Consider the following 18,990-nt stretch of genomic DNA (forward strand, 5'->3'; position numbering starts at 1 on the left):
TCAATAAGTATGGTATGAGATACTTTGTCAAATGCTTTACTAAAGTCAAGATACACTATATCTATTGCATTTCCCCAGATTCTGTCATAGAGGGAAATTAGATTAGTCTGGCATGACTTATTTGTTACAAATCATGTTGGCTCTAATTAATTACTCCATTGTTATCTAAGTACCTGCATACATGCGGTTTAATAATTTGCTTAAAGATCTTTTGCGGTATAGAGGTCAGGCTCACAGGCCTGTGGTTTCCTGGGTCCACCTTCTTTCTTTTTTTGAAGATAGGGACAACATTTGCCCTTCTCCAGTCTTTTGGGACTTCTCCTGTTCTATAGGAATTTTCAAAGATTATGGCGAGTGATTCAACAATTACCTCTGCTGCTTCCTTCAGTGTCCGGGGATGCAATTCATCTGGAACTGGAGAATTGAATACATTTACGTTAGCTAAGTATTCCATCACATTTCTCTGCTTATAGATAGCCTGAATTTTTTATTCCCCCCAATAGCACAGGGAAGATCAGCTGATGTTCCATAAACTTTCTGAGAGAAAACACATACAAAATAGGAATTTGAAGGTTCGGCTTTTTCAACATCATTTTTAACCAATTTGCCATTTTCATCCTGTAAATATCATATAGCATCTTTGACTTTGTTTTTGCTTTTGACATAAACCCCTTTTCATTGAGTTTGGCTTCTGTTGCAAGCCTCAATTCATTATTAGCTTTAGCTTTTCTGACACTTGCCCTACAGTTTCTGCAGACTGCATTATATTCTTCTTTAGATATTCCCCCCTCTTTCCATTTGATAAACATACTTTTCTTCCTTTTTAACATGTGTGGAAGTTCTGTGTTCATCCATCCTGGTCTCTTTAAATGCTTCCCATTCTTCCTTCTTTTAGGGATTGTTAACGATTGTGCTTTGAGAATCTCATTTCACAATATTTCCCAACCTTCTTGGACATTTCTGTCCTTAAAGGGGTTGTCCCGCGCCGAAACGGTTTTTTTTTGTTTTTTTTTTTAACCCCCCCCCCCCGTTCGGCGCGAGACAACCCCGATGCAGGGGTTAAAAAAACACACCGGGTAGTACTTACCCGAATCCCGGCGGTCCGGCGTCTTCATACTCACCTGCTGAAGATGGCCGCCGGGATCCTGTCTCTCTGTGGACCGCAGGGCTTCTGTGCGGTCCATTGCCGATTCCAGCCTCCTGATTGGCTGGAATCGGCACGTGACGGGGCGGAGCTACACGGAGCCGGCATTCTGCACGAGCGGCCCCATTGAAGACAGCAGAAGACCCGGACTGCGCAAGCGCGGCTAATTTGGCCATTAGAGGCCGAAAATTAGTCGGCACCATGGAGACGAGGACGCCAGCAAAGGAGCAGGTAAGTATAAAACTTTTGATAACTTCTGTATGGCTCATAATTAATGCACAATGTACATTACAAAGTGCATTAATATGGCCATACAGAAGTGTATAGACCCACTTGCTGCCGCGGGACAACCCCTTTAAGAACATCCAGCCATTGGATTCTTCCTATCCTCTTTCTTAGTTCGTTAAAATCTGCATTTCTGAAATCCAATTTTGAATTGGTAAGAATTTGGTCCAAGATAGCAGATCCCCTTGTTTTCTCTTTTACCTTTTGGAAAATAAGGTGGTCAGCAAGAGCAGATAAGAATTTGCTGGACCCATTAATTTTGTCTGAGAAAGGTTCCTAACAAATGTCTGGATAACACTTGCAAATGTATGTCAATGTGCGGGGCGTCCACATATTGGACAGCACATGGACAGATGTCTGTGTGGTGTCCAATGTGAGTTGTGTCCTAGCTCAGTGTGCACAATGCAGACATGCGGGAATGTGTTGGTGGCCTAAGGAGCATACTAAAGTTCTGAAGGTCTTCATGTAAGAAGAGTAGCAGGAGCTGCTCAGAAGGACACTTTGAGCACCGGGTCATTCTGTGAGGACTAGGAGACTGCTTGGAGATACAGCAGTGTCCCTCATCTTTGGAGGAGCCATCAGTCGAGATGCGAGAAATTGCAGGACTGAGAAAGAGCATCCACGAAGAGTAATCAGCCGCAGAAGGACATCAAGACCACCATCTGAATTTTCAAGATTCTTGGTTGTGGAACGTTTTGTAAGTGAGGCTGGCCTCATTAAAAAGTGGACTGTGTTCATGCTTTCAGTGACTCTTTAGAAACTGAGCCAGTCTGCTGTTAGGGTAACAAGATGAACGAGGTTCTTTGGGACACTGGGCGTTACGAATAAGCTGTCATATCTAGCTAAGTATTGGGACTGAGAATTCTATCTGCAACAAGCTGTTACGTTTGTGTGGGTAACTTAGCACCGGGCCCACACAAACGTATCCCAAAAGCACGGGTTTAGGGAAACACAAGGAACTACCATAGATATACACCTCGCCCTATCTACTACTAGGTTTAGTGACACAAACCTACCTGAGCACATACAAAAAGCACATACAGAATGGGAGGAATTGGGCTAAGCAGCACATGTGAAAAAGACTAGGGTATACTAATAGAACATAGACTGAACATCAGTCAACAATGTGATGCAGCAGCCAAAACGGCAAACACAATTCTGGGAGGTATTAAGAGAAACATAAAGTCTAGATCACGTGAGGTAAGTATTCCCCTCTACTCTTCCTTGGTCAAACATCATCTGGAATACTGTGTCCAGTTCTGGGCACCCCACTTAAAAAAAAGGACATAGACAAACTGGAGCAATTTCAGAGAAGAGTTACCAAGATGGTAAGTGGTCTGCAAATCATGTCCTATGAGGAACGGTTAAAGGATCTGGGACTGTTTAGCTTGCAAAACAGGAGGCTAAGAAGAGACTTAATAGCAGTCTACAAATATCTGAAGGGCTGTCACAATGCAGAGGGATCAGCCCTATTCTCATTTGTACAAGGAAAGACTAGAAGCAATGGGATGAAACTGGAAGGGAGGAGACACAAATTAAATATTAGAAAAAAACTTTCTGACAGGGTGATCAATGAGTGGAACAGGTTACCACAGGAGGTTGTGAGTTCTCCTTCAATGGAAGTCTTCAAACAGAGGCTGAACAGACATCTGTCTGTGATGATTTAGTGATCCTGCATTGAGCAGGGGGTTGGACCCGATGACTCTGGAGGTCCCTTCCAACTCTACGATTCTATGAGCGCGGACATTGCCCCTTTAAAGGGCAGCCCAGCGGTCTTCGGATGTCGGATGTGGATTCTAGGAACCATCCACTCAGGATAGGACACATAAACATGCCACCATGGCAAGGACAACTGGACAGAGTAAGCTGACACACAGAGCCAGAATCACACCATACAGCAGCCAAAATGCAAACGCTAGTAGCAGGTGTTAAGCTATTAATGCCAGGTATTAGTTGACATTTTGATCAAAATATGGAAGCTAGCAGGCCACTTCACGGCTCCTGGCTATACTGCTTGTCCCTACACTAACCAGGAGTCCAACAACACCAACCTTTTTTGCAGCCACAATGCATGAACTTTTTCACACTTCAAACAGAGACAGAATGAGCAGAGAACAGGACTGACGACACCTGATGTCTGGCCACCGGCACAGACACTGGACAAGACACTGTTCACACACCTAATATATATACAGGCATGCAAGACTACAAACCCTAGAGAGAAGGGATACCAGCTTCCTCAGCAGAGGGGCTGCTATATATATGCAGCAGACCAGTGGGGAATGGCTGGCAGGAGGAACTCCCCACCCAGCCAGCTTAATTATCCCACACCTGTGAAGGTGTGCTCCTGGAACCCTGTACTACAACAGATCCCAGCAGCACAACCTGACACAAGCCTCGGGACGACCAAGGTTATTATGGTCCTGGCATGTGTGAGGACGATGGTCCTCTGGACAGTTCATAGCATAATGACCAGACTCCCCGCAGCATAGGCATAAATTCTCAGAGTGGCGCCTCTCTTTCTCTGCCATGGAGAGGGGTTTGTGAATGGTATTAATCTGCATTGGTACAGGTGGAGAGTGCAACCTTGGTTGAGTGTTTAGGGTGGATGGGCTGAACGAATAGGAGGGGTTATTTCCGAAAAAAACTTAACTTCTCCTTTCGCCATTCCGTAAGTCTCGGATCTATGCACATACGTAGTTGAAGGAGGTCTTCTAAATCATCCGGGGTCTCCGCTCTGGCCAGCTTGTCTTTAAACTCTTCCGAAAGTCCTTTTCAGAATTGACTTTGCTGCGCAGCGGGGTTTCACGCAGTGTTATTGGCCAAACAATTAAAACAGCACTACTCACTGTGCCCAGAAAGAAATGATAACACCTAGTATGCCTCCAGAGACAAATTATAATAGACTGCGCCCCAGAAATATGTTCCCCCCTAAATAAATTATAATATAATGTGCCCAGAAATAAATTATAATACATTGTGCCCTCTGAAATAAATTACCACACACTGGGTCCCAGAAATAAATTATAAGACATGGGACCCCATAAACACATTATAATACACTGGATCCAGAAATAAATTATAATACAATGTGATCACTGAAATAAATTGTAATCTACACTGCCAATAAGTTAATTATAATACACACTGTGCCCCCAGAAGTTAAAGGGGTTGTCTCGCGGAAGCAGTGAAATTTTTTTTTTGCCCAGTCCCCCTAAATAAGCATACATTACTAAGCCCCCCTGTAAATGACTTTTCTAGCTGGTTTGTACTTACAGTTCCAGCAACTTATAAAAAGTTTCCCCAAGATGGCCGCCGGCTCTTTTCCCGTCGCTTGCTGTAGCCCGACGTGCGCGCTCCCGAGACGCTACCAGCTGTGTCTCCCTGACAACCAGACGCCCCGCAGCCGCCGACCGGACCCCGGGATTGAACGCGGCCGACCAGTCACCCACCAGCAGGCAGCAGGTAACCGGCGCTAGGCCCCGGCTTCCCCGCGCTAGCCCCGGCTCCCCCGCGCTAGGCCCCGGCTCCCCAGCACTACGCCCCGGCTCCCCAGCGGTAGGCCCCGGCTCCCCCGCGGTAGGCCCCGGCTCCCCCGCGCTAGGCCCCGGCTCCCCAGCACTACGCCCCGTCTCCCCAGCGGTAGGCCCCGGCTCCCCCGCGCTACGCCGCGGCTCCCCAGCGGTAGGCCCCAGCTCCCCAGCGGTAGGTTCCGGGGCCACAGCGGTAGGCTCCGGGGCCACAGCGGTAGGCCCCGGGGCCCAGCGGTAGGCTCCGGGGCCACAGCGGTAGGCCCCGGGGCCCAGCGATAGGCTCCGGGGCCACAGCGGCAGTCCGTCACGCGTCACCCCCGTCAGTCCGTCACCCATCACTTACCTGGGCGGCTGGGCGGCTCTAAGAGAGGATGGTAGCAGAATGGCCGCTCCAGCGCGCTCCCGAGAAGATACAGCCCGTCTGCGCATGCGCAGAAGAGCTGTAGCGGCGAGCACACTGAAGTGGCTCGTGCTCAGAGCAGAAGACCGGACTGCGCAAGCGCGTCTAAAAAAGCAAGCCACCAGCGAATTTAGACGGAACCATGGAGACGGGGACGCTAGCAACGGAGCAGGTAAGTGAATAACTTCTGTATGGCTCATATTTAATGCACGATGTATATTACAAAGTGCATTAATATGGCCATACAGAAGTGTATAACCCCACTTGCTTTCGTGAGACAACCCCTTTAATTATAATATACTGTACACCCATAAATAAATTGTAATGTGCAATGTGCCCCCTAAAATTAATTACCTTTTCTTCCCTATCTAGGCCCAGACTGCGATGAAGACTTCTTCCAGTCACAGCTCATCTACATACAGTGCCCATCAATGCTTCTCTCAGTGCCCCTGTACAGTAACAGTTCTCACAAAATAATAATGCCCCCTTTGTGGCTCCCAGAGCGCGCTCCCTCTGTGTCTCCGGCCGGCTCTCGCAATGTCATCGCGAGAGCCCGGCCTGTCGCTATGGCAACAGGATGCCAGACACTGGCGTCCTGTAGTGCCAATGCCTATGATCGCTGTATAAGTGATAAGGCATACTGTGGTCAAAGTCTCCCAGGGGGACACAAGTTGTGTGAAAAAAAAGATTTAAAAAATGAATTAAAAAAAAGTGTAAAAAAAAACCGAACCCTTTTTTTATGCGTTTTCTCATATTAGCATAAAAAAAGGTTAAAAAAATGAAACCCGCACATATTTCGTATTGTCGCATCCGTAATGACGCGTACAATAAGCTGCACATGCTTTTGAGTGTGCACGGAAAAAAGCGTAAAAAAAAAAACGCTAAAAAACTGAACTAAAAACGCAATAAAAGTGATCAAAAAAGCCTAATGTACCCCAAAATGGTACCAATAAAAACTACAGCTCGTCTCGCAAAAAATAAGCCCTCACAGAGCTCCGTACATAGAAAATAAAAAAGTTACAGGACTTTGAATGCAGTGATTTAGAAAAAAAAAGATTTCCAAAAAAGGGTGGAAAAACCTAAAAAATGTAAGAATTTTGGTATCGCTGTAACCGTACCGGCCTGCCGAAAAAATGGATTATGTTATTTATGCTGCATGATTAACGCTGTAAAAAAAAAATGAAATCTATGGCAGAATTGATGCGTTTTCTCTCCCTGCTATCATAAAAATCAATAAAAGTTTTACAATATAGTCAAATATACCCAAAAGTGGTACCAATAAAAACTACAGTTCGCCACACAGAAAACAAGCCCTTATACGGCCGCGTCGACAAAAAAAAAAAAAGGTAAGACTTTTGATAAATGGAGAAGAGAATCCACCAAAAATCATTGCGTTCTTAAGTCCAAAATAGGCCGTGTCCTTAAGGGGTTAAAGGCTGTTGTCAGCTCTGACAGCGACATTAAAAAGACTGAATTGGTGTTCTGGGGTCCTGAACGCACCCACCTTACCTCCCCGTGATGAGATCATGAGGTGCCAACTGGTCGCCGTGGCAGCCTGGGAGCTTCTGAAGGGCCCCAGGGCTGCAATGACTGATTGCCTATCAAGACATGCCTGTGGCACATCTTGATAAGACTGCCTCTCCAAATGTAGTATAATGCAATACTATGGTATTGCATTATACCGTATGAGCAATCAACAATCAAATGATCGTTAGTTCAAGTCTCCTATGGGAACTAAAAATATTGTAAAAATGAGTGAAAAATAGTTTGATGAATTATTTCTTAAAAAGTAATTAAAGTTTTAAAAAAATCCCCTCTCCTGTACTTAGGCTATCAAAACAAAAAATATTTGATATCGCCGCGTCTGTAAAAATCTGATCTCTCAAAGTAACGCAATATTTATGCCACACGGTGAACATCGTCAGAAAAAAAACCCACAACTTCAGAATTGCACTTTTTTGGTCACCTCGTCTCAAAGTACTGCAGCAAACAAAGCCTCTAAAAATGTGTCCCTGCCGTACGGACCCTTAGGGTGCATTCAGACGACCGTATATCGGCCGGGTATTCACGCTGGCTGATATACTGCGTCTCTCTCTGCAGGGGGAGGAGGCTGGAAGAGCCGGGAGCAGTGCTCTGAGCTCCCGCCCCCTCTCTGCCTCCTCTCCACCCTCCATGCACTATTTTCAATGAGGAGAGGCTGGACGGGGGCGGAGCTAATTTCCGCCACTTAGCCCCGCCCCCGTCCTACCTCCGCTCATTGCAAATAGTGCAGAGGGGCGGAGACAGGGTGGAGAGGAAGCAGAGAGGGGGCGGGAGCTCAGAGCACTGCTCCGGGCTCTTCCAGCCTCCTCCCCCTGCAGAAAGAGACGCTGTATATCGGCCGGCGTGAATACCCGGCTGATATATGGTCGTCTAAATGCACCCTAAGGCTGGATTCAGACGAACGTATATCGGCTGGGTTTTCACGCCGGTGCTCTGAGCTCCCGCCCCCTCTCTGCCTCCTCTCCACCCCTCTGCACTATTTGTAATGGGGAGAGGTGGGACAGGGCGGGGCTAATTCGCACAACTTAGAGAGAGGGGGCGGGAGCTCAGTTCCTGCTCCTGGCTCTTCCATCCTCCCCCCCTGCAGATGAGGACGCCGTATATCGGCTGGGCGTGAAAACCGAGACGATATACGGTCATCTGAATCCCCCCTTAGGCTAGGTTCACACAGGGCGGATTTGCCGATCCGCCCGCGGCAAAACCGCCTGTGGCCGCTAATCTCGGGATCAGCCAGCCATGTGGACGAGATTTCTCCGAAATCTCGTCCACACGGGACGGCTAATCCGCTGCGGTAAATCCGGTTGAAACCGCGGCTGCAGCGGCCGCAGCGGCGGTTTCAAAAGAAGAGCATGTCCATTTACCTTTTCTTTTTTGTTTATTTTCGTCGCGGCCGCGCTCTCCTCTATGGGAGCGCCAGCCGCAACGGAGAAGCAAGTGGCCGGGCCGTTTCAAAGCCGCCGCAGCTTACACCGCGGCGGTTCTCCCGGCAGGAATCTCGCGGTTTTTGCTACGGCCAAACCGCGAGATTTCCGACGGGAATCCGCCCTGTGTGAATCCACCCTTGGAATAAGTCTGTCGTGTCATTTCTGACGCTGTAAAAACAAGACTCTACGCAAAGAGGACGAATTTCTTTTCCCATTTTACTCCACTTAGAAATTGTAAAAAGTTTTTCCGCACATTATGGGGTATATTAAATGGCACCATTTAAAAATACAACTCGTCCCGCAAAAAACAAACAGCGACATCGATAGATAAATACAAGAGTAATGAAGTGGGGAGGAAAAACTGCAAATTAAAATGAAAAAAAAGCGCTGCGTCTATAAGGGGTTAAAGGACTTGGGATCCCAAAAAAAAATAGTGACTTGTTGTAGTCATAAAGAACTGTTTAGGGGATAGAAGAACTTTCATAAGAACGTATAGTGCAGCGCTCATAGCCGTCGGCAGAGGGCGCTGTTACATCGCGCTCGCTTTACAGTATTTCTGCATACGTAAAACCAAGGCCGCCGCTTGGTCAGGTGACCTGGTCACATGACTGTGATGTCACCCAAAGAGTTGCTAGAAGTCGGCAGGCGGAGAAGTTTTCGTCGCGGCGCGTGTCGTGCGGCAGAGGCTGCGCTTCCCGTCATGCAGCGGGGCAGGTGAGGATGGCGGGCAGTTTCTGCCTGGTGCTCTTGGCGGTTCTGGTCGGCACTGCATGCTGGGAGCTGCCTGCCTTCCACTGCAGCCTGTACAACTCCTGCGAGTGCGGCTTCCGGCCGGATATTGACGGTGAGTGTGACGTCATTTGCATGATGTGGTTGGACAATGACGTCATTTTTTGTCCAGTGGGTGGAGGAGGGGTTGTGTAAGACCCGGATGAGCGATTTGTCATCCTTTTGCTACATTGGTGACGCAGATGTATAATTGGGGTCCGCTCATACGATTTCTATTGTCCGCAGTGTTTACGGTAGCAGCAAAGCCAATGAGATCTTGTGAATTCTGCTTAAACCTCGCTTTAAGATTTGCACCAAAAAGGCGCGGAGTTAGCGCTGCGACGCGGTCTGCGGACGTCCGGTGCCGATCTGCAGCGGATTTCACCCCTTCACCTTGAATTCAACTGATAGGCGATCGCCCTCGTCCATCGCGCTCCTCGACGCGGATCTACTTCCAGAGGTGGGACTTTTGTTAACGACTGGTCCCGCCTTTACTTTCCCGTGCCCCTCCCACGTCCAAGACGCCATTGTACCTGCACCTCCACCGCTCATCAGGACCACCTGGACCCGGGCAGCTTCTCGCCACCCTAGCCCACCTGTACATCTCAGCCTGCATCTGCCACTCTCACATCCGTGGTATGACGCTCTCATTGATTTCCATGGGGCCTCGCAGACCCGCGCACGAATGCGGCGCTTTCTATCGCTGCAATTTTCGGGCGCTGTCTGCTCTATTTTGCCGCGGTTACCGCGTCTCCCCACCATGATGGGGCGCATTAAAACCTGCTGTCAAGGGCAGTAACCTGCGTCTGAAAACAGCGGTAAAATTGCGGCAAACCGCCGCATTCGAAATTGTGATAACCTCCAAGCACTAATTAGGCAAGAATGGCGCGCCATCAGTCAGGGCTTAGAAGCTGATATCCAACATGCCGGCGCGAACTGCAGAAGTCTTGAAAAATGAGGGTCAACGCTGTATGGCCTCCTGCACACGAATGGATCGGATTCTTCTCTCTGTACGGTCGCGGATGGTCGCGGCGCGCTGCCGTCAGACATTTGCAGTACAGATTCCCCCCCCCCCCATGCTGTCGCCAGGCGGTGACTCTGAATCCGTGGCCTCTCCGCAATGTCAATTGTGCATGGACCGCGGGTCAGACGGTTTCCATTGACTTCAATTGATTGCGCAATTCTCATCTCATGGACAGCCTGTCAATGGAGGCGTGCGACCCGCAGCCCGTAAACAATTAACATTGAACAGAAGGCGCTGCATGCCGCGCTTTCTCTTCCGGTATTTTCAGCCAGCCCTGTGATGTCACCGCGGCCGGACGTTCCAACGCAGATGTGAAACCGCCCTAAAAGATCTAAAACCGCTGAAACTGCAAACTCTGTGAAAACCACGAGCGTACAGTTGGCACCGCCGTTACATAAATGATATAATCCGCCGTTGTGTCCTGCGGGGGGCGCTGTTCCAGCATCCTGGTGGACACAGTCCTTTCTTAATTTCGTCAGATGTGAAATGAATGACGTTCCAATCTTGTATGTTTTTGTTCTCCGGCAGCCTTGGATTGCGATCTCGCCCGTAACGTCTTCGGGCAGCACCTGGTCAGGGAACAGTTGGTGAAGGCCTTGAAGGTGTTTTTGGAGACGGAGCGGCCCGGTAAGCCCCTCGTGCTGTCCTTCCACGGCTGGAGTGGGACTGGGAAGACGTTCGTGAGTTCCCTGCTGGTAAAACACTTGTACAAGGATGGAAACCGGAGTCCCTATGTGCATCGCTTCTCTCCTATCCTGCACTTCCCGCATGCCCAGAATGTCAATCAGTACAAGGTGAGAGCGCTACTTATTACCTGCGTCGCTTCACTAGGGGGCGCTTTCACGCGACCGAGAAAGTTGCAAGAGATTTGCATGCTGCATAACTCTGTACATACCAACCACATAAACATGCAAGGTTCTTGGCACATATTGCGATAAAAAAAATGTGGGCCCATCCGCCACGTCCAAGGGACCAAGCTTGTGGACGGGTCCTAACACTAACACATACCTCTCTGTTTTGGGCCTCCAGTTGATTTAGCGGAGTAGGATACCAAACTATGTGATTTCTCCAAAGGGACTTGAACGTGTGATCGCTTGATTGCTCCTAGAGTATAGTGCAGTACTATGGTATTGCATTATACTGTATTCATGGCAGCCCTGAGATCAGTCAGAAGGTCCTGGGCTGCCATTAAAAAGGAACAGCGCCTTATGATCTCATCATGAGGGGGCTGTTGGAACCTCCAAACACCGATCAGAGCATTTAAATGCCGCTGTCAGAATTAACAGAGGCATTTAAAGGGTTAACAGCTGTAATCTGATTGCGACTGTTGCGGGTGGGTGTCGGCTGTCGAAGACGGCGCCATGTATTGTGTATGGAGGGGGATTGGTTTCCCCCGTACCGCTCCATGCGAACCCCACACTTGGAGGACATGGATGTGCAGGACTTCAGCTGCCCGCTCCTCACATAGCTGTCGCCTGGCGGCTGTCCCTTCTTGCCCCCCTTAGCCAAGCATGCATGTGTTTACCGGGATGAAGGGAATAAGCTGCTGCCAGATACCTCTGGCGGTGGCTTATCTCCCATAAGAACTGAGGATGTAGCATGTTTAAATCCATCATGCCAGATCCCCCGACACGTACCATTGAGGGGTTGTTGGGGCAGCCCTATACATGCTGGTTCTGCGGTCCTGGTGGAATACATCTGACTTGTACCTGAGGGGTGCGGGATCCTCGAGTCAGCAGACTACAGGTAGTTTATCAGAGTCCGCTGGACTGTAATAAACAGTTGGGAACTCCCAGCAGCTGTCCGTGTTGTAATACCCCTACGGCTAAAGTCTGTTATGCTAGGAGACAACGTGTAACGTAATCGGGTGACAAGTCCGCTGTGATGTTGGAGTGAGATAGGAATGATCAGTCAGTGTTTTGCAGAGTATTGCCCTGCAGTACGAGCTGCACTGGATGGGACTGCAGGTCAGGGATGACCGTAACGGCGTTGGTTGCAGGGGCCACATTTTTAGAGCTATTATGCCTCCTAGTGCATTGCAACTAATGGGTAATACTGTATAGTCCTATGTAGCGGTGTGCTGGACGTCTCCTCATACTGTATAGGTCCCGTGTAGCGGTGTGCTGGACGTCTCCTCATACTGTATAGGTCCCATGTAGCGGTGTGCTGGACGTCTCCTCATACTATATAGGTCCCATGTAGCGGTGTGCTGGACGTCTCCTCATACTGTATAGGTCCCGTGTAGCGGTGTGCTGGACGTCTCCTCATACTGTATAGGTCCTGTGTAGCGGTGTGCTGGACGTCTCTTCATACTGTATAGGTCCCATGTAGCGGTGTGCTGGACGTCTCCTCATACTATATAGGTCCCATGTAGCGGTGTGCTGGACGTCTCCTCATACTATATAGGTCCCGTGTAGCGGTGTGCTGGACGTCTCCTCATACTATATAGGTCCCGTGTAGCGGTGTGCTGGACGTCTTATCGTACTGTATAGTCCTATGTAGCGGTGTGCTGGACGTCTCCTCATACTGTATAGGTCCCGTGTAGCGGTTTGCTGTACGTCTCATCATACTGTATAGGTCCCGTGTAGCGGTGTGCTGGACGTCTCATCATACTGTATAGGTCCCGTGTAGCGGTGTGCTGGACGTCTCATCATACTGTATAGGTCCCGTGTAGCGGTGTGCTGGACGTCTCATCATACTGTATAGGTCCCATGTAGCGGTGTGCTGGACGTCTCCTCATACTATATAGGTCCCATGTAGCGGTGTGCTGGACGTCTCCTCATACTATATAGGTCCCGAGTAGCGGTGTGCTGGACGTCTCCTCATACTATATAGTTCCCATGTAGCGGTGTGCTGGACGTCTCCTCATACTATATAGGTCCCATGTAGCGGTGTGCTGGACGTCTCCTCATACTATATAGATCCCATGTAGCGTTGTGCTGTACGTCTCATCATTCTATATAGGTCCCATATAGCGTTGCGCTGGACGGCTCCTCATACTATATAGGTCCCATGTAGCGGTGTGCTGGACGGCTCCTCATACTATATAGGTCCCATGTAGCGGTGTGCTGGACGGCTCCTCATACTATATAGGTCACATGTAGCGGTGTGCTGGACGGCTCCTCATACTATATAGGTCCCATGTAGCGGTGTGCTGGACGGCTCCTCATACTATATAGGTCCCATGTAGCGGTGTGCTGGACGGCTCCTCATACTATATAGGTCCCATGTAGCGGTGTGCTGGACGTCTCCTCATACTATATAGATCCCATGTAGCGTTGTGCTGTACGTCTCATCATTCTATATAGGTCCCATATAGCGTTGCGCTGGACGGCTCCTCATACTATATAGGTCCCATGTAGCGGTGTGCTGGACGGCTCCTCATACTATATAGGTCCCATGTAGTGGTGTGCTGGACGGCTCCTCATACTATATAGGTCCCATGTAGCGGTGTGCTGGACGGCTCCTCATACTATATAGGTCCCATGTAGCGGTGTGCTGGACGGCTCCTCATACTATATAGGTCCCATGTAGCGGTGCGCTGGACGTCTCCTCATACTATATAGGTCCCGTGTAGCGGTGTGCTGTACATCTCCTCATACTGTATAGGTCCCGTGTAGCGGTGTGCTGTAGGTCTCATCATTCTGTATAGGTCCTATGTAGCGATGCGCTGGACGGCTCCTCATACTATATAGGTCCCATGTAGCGGTGTGCTGTACATCTCCTCATACTGTATAGGTCCCATGTAGCGGTGTGCTGGACGTCTCATCATACTGTATAGGTCCCATGTAGCGGTGTGCTGTACGTCTCATCATACTGTGTAGATCCCGTATAGCGGTGTGCTGGACGTCTCATCATACTGTGTAGATCCCATGTAGCGGTGTGCTGGACGTCTCATCATTCTGTCGCTCTGCAGGAAGACCTGAAGCACTGGATCCAGGGGAACCTCACCGCCTGCAGCCGCTCCTTGTTTCTGTTCGAGGAGATGGATAAGATGCATCCAGGCTTGATTGATGTCATCACCCCCTTCCTGGGTTCATCTTGGGTCGTCTTTGGGTCAAACTACAAGAAGGCCATATTTGTGTTTGTAAGGTAAATGCACGGTTGCTTTCATGCTGATGACACGACCAGTAAAAATCTGTATCGCTTCTGCAGGTACTTTGGCTAAATTATTTGGGTATTGCATGGTTGGAAACTTATTTAAATATTTCTTGGCTACAAAGTGTATAATCAGAACCGAAAAGCCGGGAAGCTACAGGAAAATCTGATATCATAGCCAAAAAGTATGCCTCATTTGCATTAAAGAGTCTGCATGCCTCTTGGGCCATATGGATGTCGTGAATGGAGCGGGCTTAGCAGCAGAGCTTGCTCCCTATGCAGCGGGTGTCAGCTATCATACACCGCCGACACCCGGCCACGGCAGCTGGGCTTGTAGAGAACTCCAGTCCCTGCCGCCAACCCTTAAATGTTGCAGTCAGCACTGACCATGGCATTTAAATGACTTGACAATAGAAGGGAGGCTTCCCCTGTTCCCTGATAGGCCACCTCATGATGACATCACGGGAGTTGTTTGGTTGCTGAGGCAGCCGGAACCCTTGTGAAGGCTCCCAGAGCTGTCGTTAACATCAGCCTATTAAACCCTGCCTGTGGTGTAAAAAAAAAAAAGTGGGCGCCTTGCTTCACTCATTAGGAGAGCTTTAAACTAGAACAATATGGGAAGGGAAGTGAAAAGCAAAAATATACAGCTAATCAATACATTTTAGAACCTTGCTATTAGAAGTGGAAAGAAAGAACATAGACAAAAAATTCAGAACGAAAGTAGAGGAGCAAGAGACACCGATCACAAGAGCATGGGAAACAAACAAGGAGAATTGGAGCTCCTAACACAGGAAGAGAAATATGATGTTATAGGCATCACGGAAACTTGGTGGGATGATACACAAGAGTGGAACACAAGGCTTGAAGGATACAACTTATTTATAAGAAACAGACCAAAAAAAGGGGAGGAGGTGTTGGGTTGTATGTTTCGCCATAGAGATTCAAGCTTCAGCGCGTAAGAATGCAAGGAGAGAACAGCAGAAAGGACACCATTGTAGGCATTTACTACAGACCACCTGGACAAGCAGAAGATATGGATGAACCCTTTCTACATCAGATGGCCATGGTCTCCAAAAAGCATGACATAGTGATCAGGGGAGATTTTACCTATCCAGACATTTGTTGGGAATCTCTCTCAGGTAAAAGTAATGGATCCAACAAATTCTTATCCGCTCTTACTGACAACTCTATCTCTAGTCGAAGAGCAAACAAGGGGATCTACTATCTTGGACCTAATTCTTCGCAACAGGGAGGAAATGGTTAAGGGAGTGAGGGTGACTGGGTCCTTGGGAGGCAGTGATCATGCTATCCTTGAATTTTGCATAAAAGGGGGAGGAAGACCTGAGAAAACGCAGACCTCAAGGTTGGATTTCAGAAAGGCAGATTTCAATGAACTCAGAAAGAGGAAAGAGTCTAGATCACGTGAGGTCATTATCCCCCTCTACTCTTCCTTAGTCAGACCTCATCTGGAATATTGTGTCCAGTTCTGGGCACGCCACTTTAAAAAAGACAAACTGTAGCAAGTTCAGAGAAGAGTTACCAAGATGGTGAGCGGTCTGCAAATCATGTCCTATGAGGAACGGTTAAAGGATCTGGGAATGTTTAGCTTACAAAAAAGAAGGCTGAGAGGAGACTTAATAGCTGTCTACAAATATCTGAAGGGCTGTCACAGTGCAGAGGGATCAGCCCTATTCTCATCTGCACAAGGAAAGACTAGAAGCAATGGGATGAAACTGAAAGGGAGGAGACACAAATTAGATATTAGACAATGAGGGTGATCAATGCGTGGAACAGGTTGCCACGGGAGGTGATGAGTTCTCCTTCAATGGAAGTCTACAAACAAAGGCTGGACAAATATCTGTCTGGGATGATTTAGTGAATCCTGCACTGAGCAGGGGGTCGGACCCGATGACCCTGGAGGTCCCTTCCAACTCTACCATTCTTTTTAGAATCTGATTCTTTAAGAAAAAAAAAATATATATATAAAAGCCTCAATTTATTAACGTGGCATTGTTTATCGCAGAAAGTCAACATGTGATTAAAAAAACGGTCAATACCAGGATCGTGCTTTCATTCACTCCGGCTCTCAAAAAAAAAAATGTATAGAAAGCGATTGGTCAAATGCTTTCCAAAATGGTACCAATAGAAACTACAGGTAGCCTCACAAGGAACAAAGCCTGCCAGGGCCCCATCCATGGGAACATTGCTAAGTTCTGGGTAATAAAGACAGGGACACAATGCAACTTATTTAGCTTTTATCTGTAGTAGTACAACAGGGGATCACCGGTGATTAACCATTAATTACCTGTCCTGAGGATGGCTCAGGAGTAGTTTTTGCCCGGAAAACCCCGTTAAGGACAAAGATTGCCATTATTCATTCCCTGCAGAAAGAGATGGGACGTAGCGAGGGCGGCGGAGGGTCTTAAGAGTTTGGAATCCTAATGTTTCCTTTTTTCTTATGTTTCTGCAGTAATTCTGGAGGAGACGCTATCAATAATGTAGCCCTGAATTTCTGGAGAGAGCGCAAGGACAGAGAGGAGATTCGGCTGGGTGATGTAGTGCCCACTATAACGAAGGCTGTGATGGCGGACCAAGAGCGTGAGTAGAATCTCATATATAACCTATTACACCTGGATGCATGGGCTACAAGTATCACACAGCGGTACTGATTTATTAAAGGGGTATTCCAGGTCTTAACCCCTTAGTGACGGAGCTTTTTTGCTTTTTTCCATTTTTGTTTTTTCCTACTCCCTTTTAAAAAATCGTAGTTCCTTTATTTATCCATCGACGTCGCTGTATGAGGGCTTGTTTTTTGCGGGATGAGTTGTATTTTTCAATGGCACTATTTATTTACTGAAAAACTTTAAAAAAATTCTAAGCAGAGAGAAATGGAAAAAAACCCGACATTCCACCATTTTCGGTGCGTCCTGTTTCTACGGCGCACAAACTGCAACAAAAACAACCTGATATTTTTATTCTATGGGTCAGTGCGATTACTACGTTACCAAACTTATATAGTATTTTTTTTACTGTAGTACTTGCATTTTTTTAAAGATAAATTTTTTTCAATTATTTTCTGCGGTCATTTTGTGTGTGCAATAACTTTTTTATTTTTCTGTCGACGTAGTTGAGCACGGGCTCATTTTTCTCGGATGTCCTGTAGTTTCCGATAGTACCAATTTGGAATACATACGATTTTTTTTTTATTGCTTTTTATTGCGTTTTTTTTCTGGGAGACAGGGTAACTAAAGTGTATTTCTGGCATTCTCTAATTTTTTTTTTCGGACGACGTTCACCGTGCAGGAAAAATAATGCGCTACTTTGATAGATTGGACTTTTACCGACGCGGTGATACCAAATTCATATTTTTATTTTATGATTTAGATTTTTTAATAATAGATATGGCAAAAGGGGAGTGATTTAAACTTAAATTTTTTTTTATAATAAAAAACTTTTTTTTTTTTTTTTTTACTTTATTTGAAGTCCCCCTGGGGGGACTTTAACATGCGATGCTTTGATCGCTCCTGCAGTATGATGTAGCATTACGTCATACTGCTATTTCACAGGCACGGGGATGGCTTGATAGGCAGTTTGCTAAGGCAGCCCTGGGGCCTTTCTAAAGGCCCCCGGCTGCCATGACACCTGCACGGCTCCCCCGATCTTACCGCCGGGGGATTTAAATGCCGCTGTCAAAATTGACAGCGGCATTTAAAGGGTTAATAGCCGTGATCGGCCGAGCGCGGCTATTGCCCGCGGGTGTCAGCTGTAATAAACAGCTGGCGCCCGCGCTGTATGGAGGGTTATAGCGGCACTACCTCCCTCAATACACGTCCTGCAACAGCAGGACATAGTTTTACTATAGCGCCGTCAATAAGGGGTTCAATATTGATGACCTGTCCTTAAGAGAAGTCATCAAACACCGCTCATGTGTAGAACGCCTTTCAAAAGAATGGAGTTCATATCCATGTGTGTTTTGTGCATCTGACAAAGCACAGAACTGCTGCGAGTTTGCGCTCATTTGAATGTAGCCTTGGCGTGTATTTACACAAACTATTTTCCCATGCGAGTTCCATTCAAACAGCTGTTCACCTGGCCAGTGCGCTCATGCACTGAGCTAATTTCTGCAGGAAGCAGATGGCTCTGTTGCCACTGCAGTGGTGAGATTTGGTGTTACATGGAAAGTTCTTATTAAGGCTGCCTGTCCATGGACGTTATTGAATTGCGTTCCCTGCAGCGATAATCCGGCCGCAGGGGATACAAAGCGCAACACCCCCACCCCCACCCCCCCCCCCTGTCCACGAGCGGAGAATCCTATCATGTGTTTTTTTTCCGTTCGCGGCCGGCAAATCACAGCATGCTGCGAATTGCTGTGATTCTCCGCGGTCAGCCTATCTGTCAGATAGGCTGACAGCGGAGATCCGTCTGCTGGCTTCTATTCCCGGGCGGCGGCTCGCGCGGTGAGATCCACCGCGGGATATTGCAACGCCCGTGGAAAGGCAGCCTAAAGGGAATGCGATTTTTGAGTGTAATACTAAGCCTGCCACAGCAGTGGGAACATAACATTCTCCTTTCTGCGGAACTTGGCTCTGTGCATGTGTACCCATACAGTGTACTGCTGATCAGTGGGGGTCTCAGGTGGCAGATCCCTGCTGATCTAGTATTGATGGCCTAATCGAAAGATAGGCCATCCTTAGTTTACAAGTGGATAACCCCTTTAACATGCAACTTTTTTTTTTCCATGCACGTGAAAATCGCATGTACAGCTGTGTTGA

At 47.8% G+C, this 18,990-nt stretch overlaps 1 protein-coding gene across 1 annotated transcript; it reads left to right on the forward strand.

Annotated features, from left to right (window-relative positions):
- The first annotated feature begins 8,942 nt into the window (after positions 1-8,942).
- Positions 8,943-16,839, forward strand: LOC136580272 (torsin-2A-like). The gene is made up of 4 exons (XM_066580693.1): positions 8,943-9,172; positions 10,649-10,914; positions 14,037-14,212; positions 16,689-16,839. The coding sequence occupies exons 1-4, from the start codon at positions 9,049-9,051 to the stop codon at positions 16,822-16,824; spliced, it is 702 nt and encodes a 233-aa protein (XP_066436790.1). The 5' UTR covers positions 8,943-9,048; the 3' UTR covers positions 16,825-16,839.
- The last annotated feature ends 2,151 nt before the right edge of the window (positions 16,840-18,990 follow it).

This window comes from Eleutherodactylus coqui, chromosome 10 (genome assembly GCF_035609145.1).
Source record: "Eleutherodactylus coqui strain aEleCoq1 chromosome 10, aEleCoq1.hap1, whole genome shotgun sequence".
Classification (NCBI taxonomy): Eukaryota; Metazoa; Chordata; class Amphibia; order Anura; family Eleutherodactylidae; genus Eleutherodactylus; species Eleutherodactylus coqui.